Below are 23,125 nucleotides of genomic sequence, written 5' to 3'. Positions count from 1 at the left end.
ATCAGAAACCCCGTCTATATGATCAGAAACCTCGTCTATATGATCAGAAACCTCGTCGATATGATCAGAACGTCGATATGATCAGAAACCTCGTCTATATGATCAGAAACCTCGTCGATATGATCAGAAACCCCGTCTATATGATCAGAAACCTCGTCGATATGATCAGAAACCTCGTCGATATGATCAGAAACCTCGTCTATATGATCAGAAACCCCGTCGATATAATCAGAAACCTCGTCGATGTGATCAGAAACCTCGTCTATATGATCAGAAACCCCGTCGATATTATCAGAAACCTCGTCGATGTGATCAGAAACCTCGTCTATATGATCAGAAACCCCGTCGATATTATCAGAAACCTCGTCGATGTGATCAGAAACCTCGTCTATATGATCAGAAACCTCGTCGATATAATCAGAAACCTCGTCGATGTGATCAGAAACCTCGTCTATATGATCAGAAACCTCGTCTATATGATCAGAAACCCCGTCGATATGATCAGAAACCCCGTCGATATGATCAGAAACCCTTTCCATCACATTTTGAGACTAGTCACCTGATTCTGCTCCCCATTTCCGGGTCTCCAATGTTGAGGTTCTGAAAGCTATTGATAGTCTTAAAAGTAATAAAAGTCCAGGGTCTGATGGTATGACCTCTGAGTTCTATAAAATGTTTGACAAAGAACTATCCCCCTTTTTGCTAAATGTTTTCTCAGAAAGCATTTGTAACGAAACTCTTCCAACAAGTATGACTCAAGGTATCATCACCCTGATTCCAAAGACAAATAAAGACAAAGAACATTTAGAAAACTGGCATCCAATTACTCTACTAAATAATGATTATAAAGTGTTGGCTGTCATATTTGCTAATAGAATGGAGTACGTTCTGGACTCTATCATAGATGAGTCACAATCTGGATTCATGAGGAAACGTCATATTGCTAACAATGTTAGACTGATTTTGGATGAGCTAGACTATAGCGATCTCATCAATGATAACAGTTTCCTCTTGTTTCTTGATTTCTATAAAGCTTTTGACTCTCTTGAACATGGCTTCATTTTGAAAGCTCTTGATAAATGTGGTTTTGGTAATTTTCTTTGTAAAACTACTAAAACCCTGTATAAAAATGGCAATAGTGCAGTAAAATTAAAACTTGGCACATCCCCAAGGTTTAATGTGTCTCGTGGGGTTAAGCAAGGGTGCCCTATCTCACCCTACTTGTACTTGTGCTTCTCAACTCCTGGCTCTTCATATCTCAACCAGTGCCTTACAAGGAATCTTAATTGCAGATAAGCAGATTATAATCAGTCAACTTGCTGATGACACCACAATCTTCAGACTTACTTATGGTGCTCTCTCTTTAGCTGTAGATGGTAGTGTGTCCAAAACAAATTACTCAGTATTGTTCAACTTTATTTGGAAAAACAGAATACACTATATTAAAAAATCGGTTATAATGAACTCTAATCAATGGGGGGGTCTGAACTTCTTAGACTTCACCACATTAAATAACACTTTAAAAATAAACTGGATTAGACAGTTCATTAATAACCCCACATCCTTATGGAACTTTATCCCTAACTATGTTGTCTCTAAAGTTGGTGGCCTGAAGTTTTTACTGATGTGCAATTACAAGATTAGCAAAATCCCAATCAAATTGTCTAATTTTCACAAGCAAATGCTTTTGGCGTGGTCTCTCATATTTAAGCATAACTTCTCATCACACAAATGCTACATTTGGAATAACGAGAACATTCTCTACAAACACCAATCTCTCTCTTTTTTTTTTTTTTAAATTGGTCAACAATATTACACTTGTTAGCCAACTTGTTAATCCGAATGGTGAACTATACGAATACCCTGATTTCCTAAGAAAATATCAAATTCCAATAACAGTCAAGGAATATGCTATTATTTTTGATGCAATTCCCACTGGGATTATAATGTTGTTAAAGAGTAATACTCCCCCACAACCACACACTCATCCAATCACATTAACTGATACTTCTGTCGGTGGTTTGTGCTTCTCAACAGAAAATCGCAGCATCAATAAGAAAATTAGAGCTTTATTCCAGTCTGACCTTGTTACTATTCCCCATGTTGTTCCATACTGGAATAGTATTGTAGAGAATATTCCCTGGAAGAAAGTGTGGTCTTTACCTTTTAAATATCTTGTTACTAATAAAGTGAGAGAAGTTTCGTTTAAACTAATACACAGGTTTTACCCAGCACAATCCTTCCTTAAAAGATACAAACAGGATATTGAGTCTAACTGCTCATTCTGTAATAGCACTGATGAAAATGTGTCACATCTTTTTTGGAACTGTCCCCATGTTGTTAAATTCTGGTCCGAGTTCCTAAAATTCATTCACTCAGTATTAATCCAGATTTTTCGTTTTGCTTTAAGGATGTTTTCTTTGGTATGTTTGACTTTGAACCTGAACTTAAAGGTAAACACTTTATTGTAAATCTTTTATTTCTATATGCTAAATACCACATCCATAGAAACAAATTCAATGGTTCTAAACCATTCTTTAATAATAATTAATTCTAAACTGAGTTTAGAAATTACATAAATTCAGTTAAGTACTCGAAAAACACTAAGGCCGTAAGAACTCTGGATCTATATTCAATTTCAATTCAATTTTATTTATAGTATCAAATCATAACATAGGTTATCTCGAGACACTTTACAGATAGAATAGGTCTAGACCACACTCTATAATTAACATATATGAGTTGTATGTGACCTCAAGGACTTATTAATAAGGTTTTATTAGTATACATATTTATCTATTTATAACTCTGCCTACCAGCTTGTCCACTTAGGCCTTGTGACGGTGGCTGTACCCCTGTACACTGTATACCTGATGTACTGTTGTATGTCATTTGTTCGTTGTCTTTTGTACTGTAATTGTCTGTAATGTTCTATATGTATAAATAAATAAAAAAATATATATATTTATGTTCATGGGAAACATCCATGTGTCTGGACACATGGATGGGATCGGCCATGGATGGGAGGGTTAGGTTTGGGTTAGATTTAAACAGTTTACGGCATAATGTGTCTATAATAACAGAAGATGGAAATAATTTCAACAACGTAGCTATCTATGATTGATTGATTGCTAACGTTAGCTCAGAACACCATTCCAACTTTGTTGTAGGTCCATTTTTACTGTATTGACATTACAGAAGTCTTAGTCTCTCGTTAGCATCTCGTTAGCATCTCGTTAGTCTCTCGTTAGCATCTCGTTAGTCTCTCGTTAGCATATCGTTAGTCTCTCGTTAGTCTCTCGTTAGTCTCTCGTTAGCATCTCGTTAGTCTCTCGTTAGCATATCGTTAGTCTCTCGTTAGCATATCGTTAGTCTCTCGTTAGTCTCTCGTTAGCATCTCGTTAGTCTCGTTAGTCTCTCGTTAGTCTCTCGTTAGCATCTCGTTAGTCTCGTTAGTCTCTCGTTAGTCTCTCGTTAGCATCTCGTTAGCATCTCGTCGGCTACTTCTTGCTAAGTGCTCGACTCACATCGAGCAGTGACAAGCGTAATGAAACACTCCCGCTGACCTTTCATCACTTCCTGTTTCTGTTTGATCAGATGTGTCGGCAGCAAACTCTTCTCCCATTGGCTCCTACTGGAACAATGTAGCCCCACCCACCTGCAGCCAGCCAATCACAGAGAGGTCGCAGCCCCTCCCCCATCCCTCGTGCTGCCAGAGGGTCTCTTCTCCCGACCAATCAGAGGCAGCCGCAGGTCAGTAGCCACAATAATCAGAACAGGACAGACAGACAGACAGACAGACAGACAGACAGACAGACAGACAGACAGACAGTCAGACAGACAGTCAGACAGACACAGTCAGAGAGATAGATAGACAGACAGACAGACAGACAGACAGACAGTCAGACAGTCAGACAGACAGTCAGACAGACACAGTCAGAGAGATAGATAGACAGACAGACAGACAGACAGACAGTCAGACAGACAGTCAGACAGACACAGTCAGAGAGATAGATAGACAGACAGACACAGTCAGAGAGATAGATAGACAGACAGACAGACACAGTCAGAGAGATAGATAGACAGACAGACAGACAGACAGACACAGTCAGAGAGATAGATAGACAGACAGACAGACACAGTCAGAGAGATAGATAGACAGACAGACAGACAGACAAATAAATAAAGATGAATATGCTGTTCATGTTTCTGCTGATTTAGATCTTCAACCCAAAATAATACAGTCAACGAAAAAACTAAATCTGAGTTTGGCAGTCCATCTCTTCTCCTCGTGGCTGGTCCTGGTTCTGGTTCTGAATAACTGGTTCTGGTTCTGAATAACTAGTTCTGAATAACTGGTTCTGGTTCTGAATAACTGGTTCTGGTTCTGAATAACTAGTTCTGAATAACTGGTTCTGAATAACTGGTTCTGGTTCTGAATAACTGGTTCTGGTTCTGAATAACTAGTTCTGAATAACGTTCTGAATAACTGGTTCTGGTTCTGAATAACTGGTTCTGAATAACTGGTTCTGGTTCCGAATAACTGGTTCTGGTTCTGAATAACTAGTTCTGAAAAACGTTCTGAATAACTGGTTCTGGTTCTGAATAACTGGTTCTGAATAACTGGTTCTGGTTCTGAATAACTAGTTCTGAATAACGTTCTGAATAACTGGTTCTGGTTCTGAATAACTGGTTCTGAATAACTGGTTCTGGTTCTGAATAACTGGTTCTGAATAACTGGTTCTGGTTCTGAATACTGTCCATCAGGCGCTGTGTCAGTGTCTCTTCTTCTACTAACCCTTTCCCCATCTCCTCCTTATAGCTTTCTTACTGGCTAGCAGGAGTATTTAACCTAATATCTCTCCTTCTTACTCTCTCTTTGGTAGAACTAGAATTAGAGGTACAGTACTGTGTAGAGGAATATCTTACCTAGTACCTTCTGTATAGTTTCATGTACAATTCTCCAAAACTTCAGTACTTTGGGACATTTCCAAAATGTGTGTGATGGTCTGCATCCTTTACTCTCTCAGCCTGGCCAATCAGCTCTCAGCCCTACTCTCTCAGCCTGGCCAATCAGCTCTCAGCCCTACTCTCTCAGCCTGGCCAATCAGCTCTCAGCCCTACTCTCTCAGCCTGGCCAATCAGCTCTCAGCCCTACTCCCTCTGCCTGGCCAATCAGTTCTCAGCCCTACTCTCTCTGCCTGGCCAATCAGCTCTCAGCCCTACTCTCTCAGCCTGGCCAATCAGCTCTCAGCCCTACTCCCTCTGCCTGGCCAATCAGCTCTCAGCCCTACTCTCTCTGCCTGGCCAATCAGCTCTCAGCCCTACTCTCTCAGATTGGCCAATCAGCTCTCAGCCCTACTCTCTCAGCCCTACTCTCTCAGCCTGGCCAATCAGCTCTCAGCCCTACTCTCTCAGCCATCTTCCAGAAGTTCTGCTGATTTTACCGTCTGACCTGCAGATGTTCCCATGGAGGAGGAGACCCAGCAGAACCAGAACCAGCAGAACCAGACCCAGCAGAACCAGGAAACCCAGCAGAACCAGACCCAGCAGAACCAGGAAACCCAGCAGAACCAGAACCAGACCCAGGGGAACCCCGAGGACCGAGCAGAAGACTGCATGGGTGAGGTTATTAAAATATGTTTTATTAGACTATATAACCGGTCCTGGTTCTGGTTCAGGTCCTGGTCCTGGTTAAGGTCCTGGTTCAGGTCCTGGTTCTGGTCCTGGTCCAGGACTCAACCAGTCTGCAGCTGGAGTTTCCTTCCTGGAGACAGTTTGAGAAGAACTGCAGAAGAAGAATATTTCCGCGTGTTGAAACAACAAAGTTTCTTCTTCCTGTTTCAGATCTGGACGAGGAAGTTGATCCTGAAACTGGAGAGAAAGCTCAGGGATGAGCCGACCAATCAGAGCCGACCGATCAGAGCCGACCAATCAGAGCCAACCGATCAGAGCCGACCAATCAGAGATGTTCTGCTCTTAGAGACGAGGCTACATTCGGCCGGACGCTGTTTTTAACGCGAAGAAAGAGATCAAAGGGTTAAAAGATGATCAGCTGTTATTTTGGATGTTCTGATGAACTTTGTTTTATGTTTCATGTATTCTGTGTTAAAAGTTAAAGTTGTTTCCACGACAACAGACAAACTATTTTTGATGAAAAAACAGTTTTATTGTAAAAGAGAAAAAACACATTAAATAATCTGATATTTTCATATTTACAGTCTGTGGATCCTTTCACAATAAAAGCCCCAGAAACATTTCATCTGCTGCGGCTCCTCTGATTGGGTAACGTCAGTCTTCTTCCTCATTGGCTGCTGCCGGCTCAGGGGGCGGGGCCTCGTCCTCGGAGCCGGTCTGACGAGCCGCTGTCCGGAACAAACGCATCAGATCCCGAAAACGGCGAGAAACCTGCAGACGGGACAGAGTTAGTCTGTTAGGCTGCGTTCACCAGAGTTAGTCTGTTAGGCTGCGTTAACCAGAGTTAGGCTGTTAGGCTGCGTTAACCAGAGTTAGGCTGTTAGGCTGCGTTCACCAGAGTTAGGCTGCGTTCAAATGAGTTAGGCTGTTAGACTGCGTTCACCAGAGTTAGGCTGCGTTCAAATGAGTTAGGCTGTTAGGCTGCGTTCACCAGAGTTAGGCTGCGTTCACCAGAGTTAGGCTGTTAGGCTGCGTTCACCAGAGTTAGGCTGCGTTCAAATGAGTTAGGCTGTTAGGCTGCGTTCACCAGAGTTAGGCTGTTAGGCTGCGTTCACCAGAGTTAGGCTGCGTTCACCAGAGTTAGGCTGTTAGGCTGCGTTCACAAAGCTGCGTTCACCAGAGTTAGGCCCCCCCAGCCTAAACACTCTGCCTGTGTAAAAGACCTTTGTAGAGGGAATGTAACAACCAATCACCTCGCTGGGACTCTTGTTGCCAAGCAGAGTAGAGACGGCCTGGAACGTGTTCTGATTGGCTCCCTCCTGCTGACACCTCGTTAGAATCACTCGATCTGCCTCTCTGAAACACAACCACACAGCTCAGTCAGTCTGGGGGGGCAATCTGGGGGGTCAGGGTTAGGGTTATGGGGGGGTGGTAACTAGGGGTTATGATTAGGGGGGGGGTGGTACGGTTATGGGGGGGTAACTAGGGGTTATGGTTATGGGGGGGTAACTAGGGGGTTAGGGTTGGGGGGGGGTGGTACGGTTATGGGGGGTAACTAGGGGTTATGGGGGGTAACTAGGGGTTAGGGTTGGGGGGGTGGTACGGTTATGGTGGGGTAACTAGGGGTTATGGTTATTGGGGGGTTACCTGGTCCAGAGGATTACTTTCTCTCCGCTCGCTGTCAGAGAAATGTTCTTAGCACAAACAGGGAGATCTGGGGGAGGAGAGGAGGAGGGAGAGGGCGGAGAGGAGGAGATAGAGGGAGGGATGGAGGAGATAGAGGGAGAGATGGAGGAGGAGGAGATAGAGGGAGGGATGGAGGAGGAGGAGATAGAGGGAGGGATGGAGGAGGAGGAGATAGAGGGATGGATGGAGGAGATGGAGGGAGAGATGGAGGAGGAGGAGATAGAGGGAGGGATGGAGGAGGAGGAGACTGAGGGAGGGATGGAGGGAGAGGAGACTGTGGGAGGGATGGAGGAGACAGAAGGAGGGATGGAGGAGATAGTGGGAGAGATGGAGGAGGAGATAGAGGGAGGGATGGAGGAGGAGGAGTTAGAGGGAGAGATGGAGGAGGAGGAGATAGAGGGAGAGATGGAGGAGACTGAGGGAAGGATGGAGGAGGAGGAGACTGAGGGAGGGATGGAGGAGATAGAGGGAGAGATGGAGGAGGAGACTGAGGGAGGGATGGAAGGAGAGGAGACTGAGGGAGGGATGGAGGAGGATATAGAGGGAGAGATGGAGGAGGAGGAGACAGAGGGAGGGATGGAGGAGGAGGAGATAGAGGGAGGGATGGAAGAGGAGGAGATAGAGGGAGAGATGGAGGAGGAGGAGGAGACAGAGGGAGGGATGGAGGAGGAGGAGACAGAGGGAGGGATGGAGGAGGAGGAGACAGAGGGAGGGATGGAGGAGGAGGAGACAGAGGGAGGGATGGAGGAGGAGGAGACAGAGGGAGGGATGGAGGAGGAGGAGACAGAGGGAGGGATGGAGGAGGATGAGATAGAGGGAGGGATGGAGAGAATAGGGATGGAGGTTTCCTCTCTCCTCTTCTTCAGTGCCGGGCTCTGCTCCTCCTCTTCATCATCCTCTTCATCATCTAGCTCCTCCTCGTCTTCCTCCTTCTCATCCATCAGAGGGAACGAGCCTTCCCATGATGCACCACTGCCGTCTGTCGACACAAACAGAGACAACATTACAGTTAAACATGGCAGAGGAACAGATGGATCTCCTCTCCTCTCTCCTCCTCTCCCCTCCATCTTCTCTTCTCCTCTATCCTCTTCTCTCCTCCATCTTCTCTATCTTATCTTCTCCTCTCCTCCATCTTCTCCTCTCCTCCATTTTCTCTTCTCCTCTCTCCTCTCTCATCCTCTCCTCCCTCTCTCCTCCTGTACTCCATCTTCTCTCTCCTCCATCTCCTCCTCCTCTATCATCTCCTCTCCTCCATCTTTTCCTCTCCTCTCTCCTCCATCTTCTCTTCTCCTCCTCCATCTTCTCCTCTCTCCTCCTCCATTGTCTCTTCTCCTCTCTCATCCTCTCCTCCATCCTCTCCTCTCTCCTCCATCTTCTACCACACACACACAGACACACACACAGACACAGACACACACACACACACACACACACACACACACACACACACACACACACACACACACTAGGGGTGCACAATATCTTCTCCTGGTTCTCCTTCTCCATCAGCACCATGAGATCAAGGAGAGGAGTAACTTCTCCTGGTTCTCCTTCTCCATCAGCACCATGAGATCAAGGAGAGGAGTAACTTCTCCTGGTTCTCCTTCTCCATCAGCACCATGAGATCAAGGAGAGGAGTAACTTCTCCTGGTTCTCCTTCTCCATCAACACCATGAGATCAAGGAGAGGAGTAACTTCTCCTGGTTCTCCTTCTCCATCAGCACCATGAGATCAAGGAGAGGAGTAACTTCTCCTGGTTCTCCTTCTCCATCAGCACCATGAGATCAAGGAGAGGAGTAACTTCTCCTGCTCCAGATCTCCCACCGTGGTCAGAAAGAACAGAGGAGACACTTTGGTTCTCTCGCTATAATGTTAGAGTCTCTACTCACTCTGAAGATAATCACCATCACTCTCTCACTGATCCCTCGCTCTACCACACACACACTCTCACACACTCTCTCACACTCTCTCACACACACACACACACTCTCACACACTCTCTCACACACTCTCTCACACACTCTCTCACACACACACACACTCACACACTCTCTCACACACACACACACACTCTCACACACTCTCTCACACACTCTCTCACACACACACACGCACGGGAGGCTAGTTAACAAACACTTGGCAGCAGGTAATGTTAGCCTACCGTTAGCGTTAGCGCTTCACCTGACAGCAGGTAATGTTAGCCTACCGTTAGCGTTAGCGCTTCACCTGACAGCAGGTAATGTTAGCCTACCATTAGCGTTAGCGCTTCACCTGACAGCAGGTAATGTTAGCTTACCGTTAGCGTTAGCGCTTCACCTGACAGCAGGTAATGTTAGCCTACCACTAGCGTTAGCGCTTCACCTGACAGCAGGTAATGTTAGCCTACCGTTAGCTAGCAGCTAACCGAGCATTTTAGCCAAGCAAACAGTTAAAATGCTGAGAGCTAACCGGTGAAGAGTGTGTCTGTATGAGAGAACTGTAACACCAGACTGTAGCTGCCGTTGTCTGAACAGCAGCACAGACTGAGCCTCGCCAGCCTCGCGCTGCATTCAAAGACATTGTAAAATATGCTTTCCCATATAGTGTTTGGCCCATTGACATACATATATATATGTATATATATATCTCCTCTATCTTCTCTTCTCCTCCTCTCTCTCTCTCTCTCTCTCTCTCTCTCCCTCTCTCTCTCTCTATATATATATATATATATATATATATATATTATTTCAATTCAGGCAACATTTCAAATGTATTGTTTTAGCACTGGGAAATATGAAATCTATTTTTGATACATTTTCCCATAACTTTGGTAATTTTACATGTTTAAAAATATCGAAATTAATATCGATATCAAAATATTCATTATCGATATCGCATTATCAAATTATTTTCAATATCGTGCACCCCTAACACACACACACACACACACAAAAACACACACACAGACACACACACACACACACACACACACACACACACAGACACACACACACACACACACACACACACACACACACACACACACACACACACACACACACACACACACACACACACACACACACACACACACACACACACACACACACACACACACACACACACACACACACACACACAGACACACACACACACACACAGAGACACACATACACACACAGAGACACACACACACACACACACACACACACACAGACACACACACAGACACACACACACACACACACACACACACACACACACACACACACACACACACACACACACACACACACACACACACACACAGAGACACACAGAGACACACACACACCTGGTTGTGGGCTGTCGTCCCCCTTCAGGTCCAGGTCTTTGTGGGCGGAGCTGATCTGAGAGTACAGCGGGTCCAGACTCTTCATGGCTCTGGACACGCCCCCTGAGGTCTGGACAGGAAATGAACAGCTCAGTCAGGCGGGTCACTTCCTGTCACTTATTCACACCTAACAGGTAATCAAACATGGAGCACAGACCTTGTTGCCATGGCAATGAGAGCATCCTTTCCTCCTGTGTCTGCTGATCTTTGCCTCATCCGACCAATCACAGTCCTGGAACACAAACAGTCTTAATTCGACCAATCACAGCCCTCCATGTGTGTTTTCAGACCTCGTAGTAAGCTAACACTAAGCTAACACTAAGCTACTTTATCAATTTTTCCTTTCAGTGAAATACTGGGTCAATTTAATTCCCTTAATTCGACCAATCATAGCCCTGGATGTGTGTTTTCAGACCTTGTAGTTCCTGTGGGCGTCCATCTTCCTCCTCTGGCGCCGGCTCGCCATTGGTTGGATCTTAAGCCCCTCCTCTTCCTCCTCCAGCTCTGGGAGCGTCACTTCCTCGAAGCCGCAGCTGGCTCCGCCTCCTAACGCGAGGCCTCCGCCCTCCCCTCCGTCGGACCCGCCCCCTCCGTCCTCCGGCCATTGAGCTTCTTCGAACTGTCCTGGGCGGGCTGGGGCGGGGCGGAGCTCGTCGAAAAACACCCAGAATTCAGTCTGGAGGTGGGTGTGGCCTTTCAGCAGCGCAGACATCTGGGCCTTCAGCTGGAACACACACACGCTGATCAATAATCAATAATAATTATACTAACAATACTACTACTACTACTACTACTACTACTACTACTACTAATAATAATAATAATATAATAATAAAATAATGATAATAATAAATAATAATACTACTACTACTACTACTAATAATAATAATAATAATAATAATAATAACTTATAATAATAATATAATAATAAAAAAGAATAAAAATAAAAACAATAATATTAAAATAAAAATAATAAAAAACAATAAAATAATAAAACAATATAATAATAATAATAATATAATAATATTATATTATAATAAAATAATAATATAATAATTATTATTATAATAACAAAAAACAATAATAATAATAATAATAATAATAATAATTAGAGTGCTGTGTGCGTTACCTCTGTGATGCTGTTTGGACTCAGGTCCGGACCGGTCTGCAGAGCTTTGATGATCTTCTGGTAATGGGACGGATTATCTCCAAAACTAATCTCCAGCTGGCGCAGGAACCGCCGGCTGCGTTCAAACGCCTGCTGCTCCTCAAACTGCACCGGGGACACAGAGCAGGGTTCATACACATTTTAACCAATACTTTTTATAACTTTTCATTACTTTTCATTACTTTTTATTACTTTTTCATTACTTTTTATTACTTTGTATTACTTTTTCATTACTTTTTATTACTTTTTAATTACTTTTTATTACTTTTTGGCAAATTTCCATGACTATGTGTTCCTGAAAATGTCAGTCGACATTCTCCAATAAGAATACTAATCAGTGTTAAAGTTACCCCTCAGAGGTTTAACTATAAATGAATGATAATCTCTCCCTGAATACAACGCTGAGGTTAAGACCACGTGAAAATACATTTATTAATCACACAGCAGAACCAAACACACAGCAGAACCAAACACACAGCAGACCCAAACACAACCTGTGGATGTTTTACAGTTTTCATCTAGAATGTACCAACTTAGCGTCAAATACGTTGAAAAAAGAAGCAACGAAAACATGACAAAGAGCAACATGCAGAAAAAAGCACCAAAAAACAGCAAAAAAAAAAAAAAAAAAAAAAAAAAAATGCACCAAAAACAGTTGACCTGTAAACAGACCTATGTTCACTAACAGACAGTTATTTTGGCTGGGAACCATCAGTAAACATGTGTTTCTGCCTACCAGTCCACACTGTAGACCCTGCTAGGAACCATCAGTAAACATGTGTTTCTGCCTACCAGTCCACACTGTAGACCCTGCTAGGAACCATCAGTAAACATGTGTTTCTGCCTACCAGTCCACACTGTAGACCCTGCTAGGAACCATCAGTAAACATGTGTTTCTGCCTACCAGTCCACACTGTAGACCCTGCTAGGAACCATCAGTAAACATGTGTTTCTACCTACCAGTCCACACTGTAGACCCTGCTAGGAACCATCAGTAAACATGTGTTTCTGCCTACCAGTCCACACTGTAGACCCTGCTAGGAACCATCAGTAAACATGTGTTTCTGCCTACCAGTCCACACTGTAGCACCTGCTAGGAACCATCAGTAAACATGTGTTTCTACCTACCAGTCCACACTGCAGCGCCTGCTCCGGATGCAGGAAGGCGGCGAAGTCTCGCAGCAGGTCCGTCCGCTCTCCCAGGACGCAGCGCAGCTTCCTGAACAACGACATCACTTCCTGTCCGCCGCCCAGCTGCTCAAAGTCGTTGAGCAGAGACACAAACTCCTCCACCTGCCCAGGTACGTCCTGCAGCGCCTCGCGCACCTGAAGACACACAGGACAGAGGTTATCATACCCAAAATCTACTTCTCACGCACCTGAAGACACATGGGACAAAGGTTATCATACCCAAAATCTACTTCTCACGCACCTGAAGACACACAGGACAGAGGCTACCATACCCAAAATCTACTTCTCACACCTGAAGACACATGGGACAGAGGCTACCATACCCAAAATTTACTTCTCACCCACCTGAAGACACACGGGACAGAGGTTACCATACCCAAAATCTACTTCTCACCCACCTGAAGACACACGGGACAGAGGTCATCATACCCAAAATCTACTTCTCACCCACCTGAAGACACACGGGACAGAGGTTACCATACCCAAAATCTACTTCTCACCCACCTGAAGACACACGGGACAGAGGTCATCATACCCAAAATCTACTTCTCACCCACCTGAAGACACACGGGACAGAGGCTACCATACCCAAAATCTACTTCTCACACCTGAAGACACATGGGACAGAGGCTACCATACCCAAAATCTACTTCTCACGCACCTGAAGACACACGGGACAGAGGTTATCATACCCAAAATCTACTTCTCACCCACCTGAAGACACACGGGACAGAGGCTACCATACCCAAAATCTACTTCTCACACCTGAAGACACACGGGACAGAGGTTACCATATCCAAAATCTACTTCTCACACCTGAAGACACATGGGACAGAGGTTATCATACCCAAAATCTACTTCTCAAGCACCTGAAGACACACGGGACAGAGGTTATCATACCCAAAATCTACTTCTCACGCACCTGAAGACACACGGGACAGAGGTTACCATACCCAAAATCTACTTCTCACACCTGAAGACACACGGGACAGAGGTTATCATACCCAAAATCTACTTCTCACACCTGAAGACACACGGGACAGAGGTTACCATACCCAAAATCTACTTCTCACCCACCTGAAGACACACGGGACAGAGGTTATCATACCCAAAATCTACTTCTCACACCTGAAGACACATGGGACAGAGGTTATCATACCCAAAATCTACTTCTCACACCTGAAGACACACGGGACAGAGCTTACCATACCCAAAATCTACTTCTCACGCACCTGAAGACACACGGGACAGAGGTTATCATACCCAAAATCTACTTCTCACACCTGAAGACACACGGGACAGAGGTTACCATACCCCAAATCTACTTCTCACGCACCTGAAGACACACGGGACAGAGCTTATCATACCCAAAATCTACTTCTCACGCACCTGAAGACACACGGGACAGAGGTTACCATACCCAAAATCTACTTCTCACACCTGAAGACACACGGGACAGAGGTTACCATACCCAAAATCTACTTCTCACGCACCTGAAGACACACGGGACAGAGGTTATCATACCCAAAATCTACTTCTCACACCTGAAGACACACGGGACAGAGGTTACCATATCCAAAATCTACTTCTCAAGCACCTGAAGACACACGGGACAGAGGTTACCATACCCAAAATCTACTTCATGCACCTGAAGACACACGGGACAGAGGTTATCATACCCAAAATCTACTTCATGCACCTGAAGACACACGGGACAGAGGTTACCATACCCAAAATCTACTTAATGCACCTGAAGACACACGGGACAGAGGTTATCATACCCAAAATCTACTTCATGCACCTGAAGACTCACGGGACAGAGGTTACCATACCCAAAATCTACTTCATGCACCTGAAGACGCACGGGACAGAGGTTACCATACCCAAAATCTACTTCTCACGCACCTGAAGACACACGGGACAGAGGTTATCATACCCAAAATCTACTTCTCACACCTGAAGACACACAGGACAGAGGTTATCATACCCAAAATCTACTTCATGCACCTGAAGACACACGGGACAGAGGTTACCATACCCAAAATCTACTTCTCACGCATCTGAAGACACATGGGACAGAGGTTATCATACCCAAAATCTACTTCTCACACCTGAAGACACACGGGACAGAGGTTATCATACCCAAAATCTACTTCTCAAACCTGAAGACACATGGGATAGAGGTTATCATACCCAAAATCTACTTCTCACGCACCTGAAGACACACGGGACAGAGGTTACCATACCCAAAATCTACTTCTCACGCACCTGAAGACACACGGGACAGAGGTTACCATACCCAAAATCTACTTCTCAAACCTGAAGACACATGGGATAGAGGTTATCATACCCAAAATCTACTTCTCACGCACCTGAAGACACACGGGACAGAGGTTACCATACCCAAAATCTACTTCTCACGCACCTGAAGACACACGGGACAGAGGTTACCATACCCAAAATCTACTTCTCACGCACCTGAAGACACACAGGACAGAGGCTACCATACCCAAAATCTACTTCTCCCACCTGAAGACACACGGGACAGAGGTTACCATACCCAAAATCTACTTCTCACGCACCTGAAGACACACGGGACAGAGGTTACCATACCCAAAATCTACTTCTCCCACCTGAAGACACACGGGACAGAGGTTATCATACCCAAAATCTACTTCTCCCACCTGAAGACACACGGGACAGAGGTTACCATACCCAAAATCTACTTCTCACGCACCTGAAGACACACGGGACAGAGGTTACCATACCCAAAATCTACTTCTCACCCTGTGGTAGTGCCTATCTCACCCTGTGGTAGTGCCTATCTCACCCCGTGGCAAGTGCCTGTCTCACCGTGTGCAGGTAGCTCTGGGCGAAGGCCAGGTCCTTGCTCTCTCTCTGTCTGTCTCTAACCTGTCTGTCTCTCTACCAGTCTCACCCTGTGCAGGTAGCTCTGGGCGAAGGCCAGGTCCTTGCTCTCTCTGTCTGTCTCTAACCTGTCTGTCTCTCTACCAGTCTCACCCTGTGCAGGTAGCTCTGGGCCAAGGCCAGGTCCTTGCTCTCTCTCTGTCTGTCTCTAACCTGTCTGTCTCTCTACCAGTCTCACCCTGTGCAGGTAGCTCTGGGCGAAGGCCAGGTCCTTGCTCTCTCTCTGTCTGTCTCTAACCTGTCTGTCTCTCTACCAGTCTCACCCTGTGCAGGTAGCTCTGGGCGAAGGCCAGGTCCTTGCTCTCTCTCTGTCTGTCTCTAACCTGTCTGTCTCTCTACCAGTCTCACCCTGTGCAGGTAGCTCTGGGAGAAGGCCAGGTCCTTGCTCTCTCTCTGTCTGTCTCTAACCTGTCTGTCTCTCTACCAGTCTCACCCTGTGCAGGTAGCTCTGGGCGAAAGCCAGGTCCTTGCTCTCTCTCTGCGGGTCATTGTTGACGATGTTGTCGTCGAACAGCTGGAGGAGTTTAGCGGCGTCTTTGCTGTGACGCTGCTGGCGGCTTCTCCTCAGACCTCGGAGAGGACGGCTACGACCTGCAGGGACCACACACACACACACACACACACACAGACAGACAGACACACACACACACACACACACACACACAGAGACAGACAGACACACACACACACACACACACACACACACACACACACAGAGACACACACACACACACACACACACACACACACACACACACACAGAGACACGGTAAGAACACAGAGACACACACACACAAACACACAGAGACACACACACATAGAGACACACACACACACACACACACACACACACACACACACACACGGTAAGAACACACACACACACACACACACACACAGTAATAACACACACACAGTAAAGAACACACAAACACACACACACACAATAAGAACACACACACAAACACACACACAGTAAGAACACACACACACACACACACGGTAAGAACACACACACGATAACACACACACACACACACACACACACACACACGGTAAGAACACAGAGACTAGTGGCCTATATAGGGTACTAAGTAAGACCACACACGGTGAGACTAGTGGCCTATATAGGGTACTAAGTAAGACCACACACGGTGAGACTAGTGGCCCATATAGGGTATTAAGTATGACCACAAACGGTGAGACTAGTGGCCTATATAGGGTATTAAGTATGACCACAAACGGTGAGACTAGTGGCCTATATAGGGTATTAAGTATGACCACAAACGGTGAGACTAGTGGTCTATATAGGGTATTAAGTATGACCACAAACGGTGAGACTAGTGGCCTATATAGGGTATTAAGTATGACCACAAACGGTGAGACTAGTGGTCTATATAGGGTACTAAGTAGGACCACAAACGGTGAGACTAGTGGCCTATATAGGGTACTAAGTAGGACCACAAACGGTGAGACTAGTGGCCTATATAGGGTACTAAGTAAGACCACACACACAGTGAGACTAGTGGCCTATATAGGGTACTAAGTAAGACCACACACAGTGAGACTAGTGGCCTATATAGGGTACTAAGTAAGACCACACACGGTGAGACTAGTGGCCTATATAGGGTATTAAGTATGACCACAAACGTTGAGACTAGTGGCCTATATAGGGTACTAAGTAGGACCACAAACGGTGAGAATAGTGGCCTATATAGGGTACTAAGTAAGACCACACACACAGTGAGACTAGTGGCCTATATAGGGTACTAAGTAAGACCACACACACAGCGAGACTAGTGGCCTATATAGGGTACTAATTACTTAGTACCCTATATAGGCCACTAGGGTACTAAGTAAGACCAGAGAGAGAAACAGAAAGCCAGATGTATGAGAGGCACCTCTTCCCCGTCCCAGACAGCGTCCTCCTGCTCCTCCTCTGGTCGTCTCCTCTCCTGCTGGCGTCTCCTCGTCTCCTCCCTCCTTGCTGCCCCCTCCCTCTCCAGACTCCTCCCCTTTAGGCCCCTCCTCTTCCTCCTCCTCCTCCTCCTCCTGAGAGGTGGGGGAGTGGTCTTCCTCAGAGTCTCCATCTGCACAGAGACGCCGCTCGGCTGCCAGCCAGGTCAGCTGCTTCATCGTCTCCTAGAGAGACAGACAGAGAGACAGACAGACAGAGAGACAGAAAGGAGAGAGAGACACACCGAAAGGAGAGAGACACACACACAGATAGAGAGACACACAGAAAGGAGAGAGAGACACACACATGGATAGACAGAGAGAGACAGAAAGACAGAGAGACAGAGACACACAGAGAGACACACAAAGAGAGACAGACAGACAAAGAGACAGACAGAGAGAGAAACAGAGAGACACAGAGAGAGGAGAGACAGACAGAATGAAACAGACACAGAGAGAGACAGAGACACACAGAGAGGAGAGAGACACACACACACACACACAGAGATAGAGAGAGACAGAGACAGACCGAGAGACATACAGAGATAGACCGAGAAAGACAGACAGACAGAGAGATAAAGAGACAGACAGAGAGACAGAGAAAGAAAGAGACAGACAGACAGAGAGAGATAAAGAGACAGACAGACAGAGAAAGAGAGAGACAGAGACAAGGTTAATATGTAATGTGTGTTTGTGTGTGTATGCACCAATCCCTGTGTAGGGTAACTACTGCAGCACTAAGCTGCTCTGTGATTCTGATTGAGAGACTAAAGGTCCCACAAGTGCTCTGGTCCAGTCTAGCTGTAGTGGGTTACTCCATACTGGTAACGTTACAGCGTACAGCATCAGCCTCATTGTCTGTAGTTTCTGTAACATTGTCTGTAAAGGCCCTGACACACCAACCTGATAATGGTCCTGACACACCAACCTGATAATGGTCCTGACACACCGACCTGATAATGGTCCTGACACACTGACCTGATAATGGTCCTGACACACCGACCTGATAATTGTCCAGACACACCGACCTGATAATGGTCCTGATAATGGTCCTGACCCACCAACCTGATGGTGGTCCTGACACACCAACCTGATAATGGTCCTGATAATGGTCCTGACACCAACCTGATAATGGTCCTGACACACCAACCTGATAATGGTCCTGACACACCAACCTGATAATGGTCCTGATAATGGTCCTGACACACCAACCTGATTATGGTCCTGACACACCGACCGGATAATGGTCCTGACACACTAACCTGATAATGGTCCTGATAATGGTCCTGACACACCGACCTGATAATGGTCCTGACACACTGACCTGATAATGGTCCTGACCCACCGACCTGATAATGGTCCTGACCCACCGACCTGATAATGGTCCTGACTCACCGACCTGATAATTGTCCAGACACACCGACCTGATAATGGTCCTGACCCACCAACCTGATGATGGTCCTGACACACCAACCTGATAATGGTCCTGACACACCAACCTGATAATGGTCCTGATAATGGTCCTGACACCAACCTGATAATGGTCCTGACACACCAACCTGATGGTGGTCCTGACACACCGACCTGATAATGGTCCTGACACACTGACCTGATAATGGTCCTGACACACCGACCTGATAATTGTCCAGACACACCGACCTGATAATGGTCCTGATAATGGTCCTGACCCACCAACCTGATGGTGGTCCTGACACACCAACCTGATAATGGTCCTGACACACCAACCTGATAATGGTCCTGATAATGGTCCTGACACACCAACCTGATTATGGTCCTGACACACCGACCGGATAATGGTCCTGACACACTAACCTGATAATGGTCCTGATAATGGTCCTGACACACCGACCTGATAATGGTCCTGACACACTGACCTGATAATGGTCCTGACCCACCGACCTGATAATGGTCCTGACCCACCGACCTGATAATGGTCCTGACTCACCGACCTGATAATTGTCCAGACACACCGACCTGATAATGGTCCTGACCCACCAACCTGATGATGGTCCTGACACACCAACCTGATAATGGTCCTGACACACCAACCTGATAATGGTCCTGATAATGGTCCTGACACCAACCTGATAATGGTCCTGACACACCAACCTGATAATGGTCCTGACACACCAACCTGATAATGGTCCTGATAATGGTCCTGACACACCAATCTGATTATGGTCCTGACACACCGACCGGATAATGGTCCTGACACACTAACCTGATAATGGTCCTGATAATGGTCCTGACACCAACCTGATAATGGTCCTGATAATGGTCCTGACACACCAACCTGATAATGGTCCTGACCCACCAACCTGATAATGGTCCTGACCCACCAACCTGATAATGTTCCTGACACACCAACCTGATAATGGTCCCGACCCACCAACCTGATAATGGTCCTGACCCACCAACCTGATAATGGTCCTGACACACCAACCTGATAATGGTCCCAACACACTAACCTGATGATGGTCCTGATAATGGTCCTGACACACCAACCTGATAATGGTCCTGACACACCAACCTGATAATGGTCCCAACACACTAACCTGATGATGGTCCTGACACACCAACCTGATAATGGTCCTGATAATGGTCCTGACACCAACCTGATAATGGTGCTGAGAATGGTGACACACCAACCTGATAATGGTCCTGATAATGGTCCTGACACACCAACCTGATAATGGTCCTGACACACCAACCTGATAATGGTCCTGACACACCAACCTGATAATGGTCCTGATAATGGTCCTGACACACCAACCTGATAATGGTCCTGACACACCGACCAGATAATGGTCCTGACACACTAACCTGATAATGGTCCTGACACCAACCTGATAATGGTCCTGACACACCGACCTGATAATGGTCCTGACACACCGACCTGATAATGGTCCTGACACACTAACCTGATAATGGTCCTGACTCACCAACTTGATAATGGTCCTGACACACCAACCTGATAATGGTCCTGACACGCCAATCTGATAATGGTCCTGACACACCAACCTGATAATGTTCCTGACACACCAACCCGATAATGGTCCTGACACACCAACCTGTTAATGGTCCTGACACACCAACCTGATAATGGTCCCAACACACCAACCTGATAATGGTCCCAACACACTAACCTGATAATGGTCCCACCCACCAACCTGATAATGGTCCCCACCCACCAACCTGATAATGGTCCTGACCCACCAACCTGATAATGTTCCTGACACACCAACCTGATAATGGTCCTGACACACCAACCTGATAATGGTCCTGATACACCAACCTGATAATGGTCCTGACACACCAACCTGATAATGGTCCTGACTCACCAACCTGATAATGGTCCTGACACACCAACCTGATAATGGTCCTGACACACCAATCTGATAATGGTCCTGACACACCAACCCGATAATGGTCCTGACACACCAACCTGATAATGTTCCTGACACACCAACCTGATAATGGTCCTGACACACCAACCTGATAATGGTCCTGATACACCGAGCGGATAACGGTCCTGATAATGGTCCTGACACACCAACCTGATAATGGTCCTGACCCACCAACCTGATAATGGTCCTGACACACCAACCTGATAATGGTCCTGACACACCAACCTGATAATGGTCCTGACACCAACCTGATAATGGTCCCAACACACTAACCTGATAATGGTCCCACCCACCAACCTGATAATGGTCCTGACCCACCAACCTGATAATGGTCCTGACACACCAACCTGATAATGGTCCTGACACACCAACCTGATAATGGTCCTGACCCACCAACCTGATAATGGTCCTGACATACCAACCTGATAATGGTCCTCATAATGGTCCTGACCCACCAACCTGATAATGGTCCTGACACACCAACTTGATAATGGTCCCGACACACCAACCTGATAATGGTCCTGACCCACCAACCTGATAATGGTCCTGACACACCAACCTGATAATGGTCCTGACCCACCAACCTGATAATGGTCCTGACATACCAACCTGATAATGGTCCTCATAATGGTCCTGACCCACCAACCTGATAATGGTCCTGACACACCAACCTGATAATGGTCCTGACACACCAACCTGATAATGGTCCTGACCCACCAACCTGATAATGTTCCTGACACACCAACCTGATAATGGTCCTGACACACCAACCTGATAATGGTCCTGACACACCAACCTGATAATGTTCCTGACACACCAACCTGATAATGGTCCTGACACACCAACCTGATAATGGTCCTGATACACCGAGCGGATAACGGTCCTGATAATGGTCCTGACACACCAACCTGATAATGGTCCTGACCCACCAACCTGATAATGGTCCTGATAATGGTCCTGACACACCAACCTGATTATGGTCCTGACACACCGACGGATAATGGTCCTGACACACTAACCTGATAATGGTCCTGATAATGGTCCTGACACCAACCTGATAATGGTCCTGATAATGGTCCTGACACACCAACCTGATAATGGTCCTGACCCACCAACCTGATAATGGTCCTGACCCACCAACCTGATAATGTTCCTGACACACCAACCTGATAATGGTCCCGACCCACCAACCTGATAATGGTCCTGACCCACCAACCTGATAATGGTCCTGACACACCAACCTGATAATGGTCCCAACACACTAACCTGATGATGGTCCTGATAATGGTCCTGACACACCAACCTGATAATGGTCCTGACACACCAACCTGATAATGGTCCCAACACACTAACCTGATGATGGTCCTGACACACCAACCTGATAATGGTCCTGATAATGGTCCTGACACCAACCTGATAATGGTGCTGAGAATGGTGACACACCAACCTGATAATGGTCCTGATAATGGTCCTGACACACCAACCTGATAATGGTCCTGACACACCAACCTGATAATGGTCCTGACACACCAACCTGATAATGGTCCTGATAATGGTCCTGACACACCAACCTGATAATGGTCCTGACACACCGACCAGATAATGGTCCTGACACACTAACCTGATAATGGTCCTGACACCAACCTGATAATGGTCCTGACACACCGACCTGATAATGGTCCTGACACACCGACCTGATAATGGTCCTGACACACTAACCTGATAATGGTCCTGACTCACCAACTTGATAATGGTCCTGACACACCAACCTGATAATGG

General features: G+C 46.2%; 2 protein-coding genes across 2 annotated transcripts in view; one reads left to right on the top strand and one right to left on the bottom strand.

Annotated features, from left to right (window-relative positions):
* The window catches only part of LOC114551630 (involucrin), a 10,837-nt gene extending 4,593 nt beyond the window's left edge, over positions 1–6,244 (top strand). Inside the window, exons 2-4 of the mRNA XM_028572638.1 lie at positions 3,598–3,753; positions 5,462–5,623; positions 5,848–6,244. Coding sequence (XP_028428439.1) covers positions 3,598–3,753; positions 5,462–5,623; positions 5,848–5,897 — 368 coding nt within the window. The 3' untranslated portion in view covers positions 5,898–6,244. The remainder of the gene's footprint in view (positions 1–3,597; positions 3,754–5,461; positions 5,624–5,847) is intronic.
* The window catches only part of gon4lb (gon-4 like b), a gene marked incomplete at its 5' end in the record, with an annotated part of 41,990 nt that continues 25,006 nt past the window's right edge, over positions 6,142–23,125 (bottom strand). Inside the window, 11 exons of the mRNA XM_028572639.1 lie at positions 6,142–6,408; positions 6,891–6,993; positions 7,285–7,418; positions 8,157–8,302; positions 10,637–10,745; positions 10,833–10,907; positions 11,091–11,399; positions 11,805–11,948; positions 12,972–13,169; positions 16,396–16,553; positions 17,864–18,104. Of these exons, the coding sequence (XP_028428440.1) occupies positions 6,292–6,408; positions 6,891–6,993; positions 7,285–7,418; positions 8,157–8,302; positions 10,637–10,745; positions 10,833–10,907; positions 11,091–11,399; positions 11,805–11,948; positions 12,972–13,169; positions 16,396–16,553; positions 17,864–18,104 (1,734 nt within the window). The remainder of the gene's footprint in view (positions 6,409–6,890; positions 6,994–7,284; positions 7,419–8,156; positions 8,303–10,636; positions 10,746–10,832; positions 10,908–11,090; positions 11,400–11,804; positions 11,949–12,971; positions 13,170–16,395; positions 16,554–17,863; positions 18,105–23,125) is intronic.

Source organism: Perca flavescens, unplaced genomic scaffold (genome assembly GCF_004354835.1).
Source record: "Perca flavescens isolate YP-PL-M2 unplaced genomic scaffold, PFLA_1.0 EPR50_1.1_unplaced_scaf_27, whole genome shotgun sequence".
Taxonomy (NCBI): Eukaryota; Metazoa; Chordata; class Actinopteri; order Perciformes; family Percidae; genus Perca; species Perca flavescens.
This window is presented reverse-complemented; position numbering and strand designations above follow the sequence as displayed.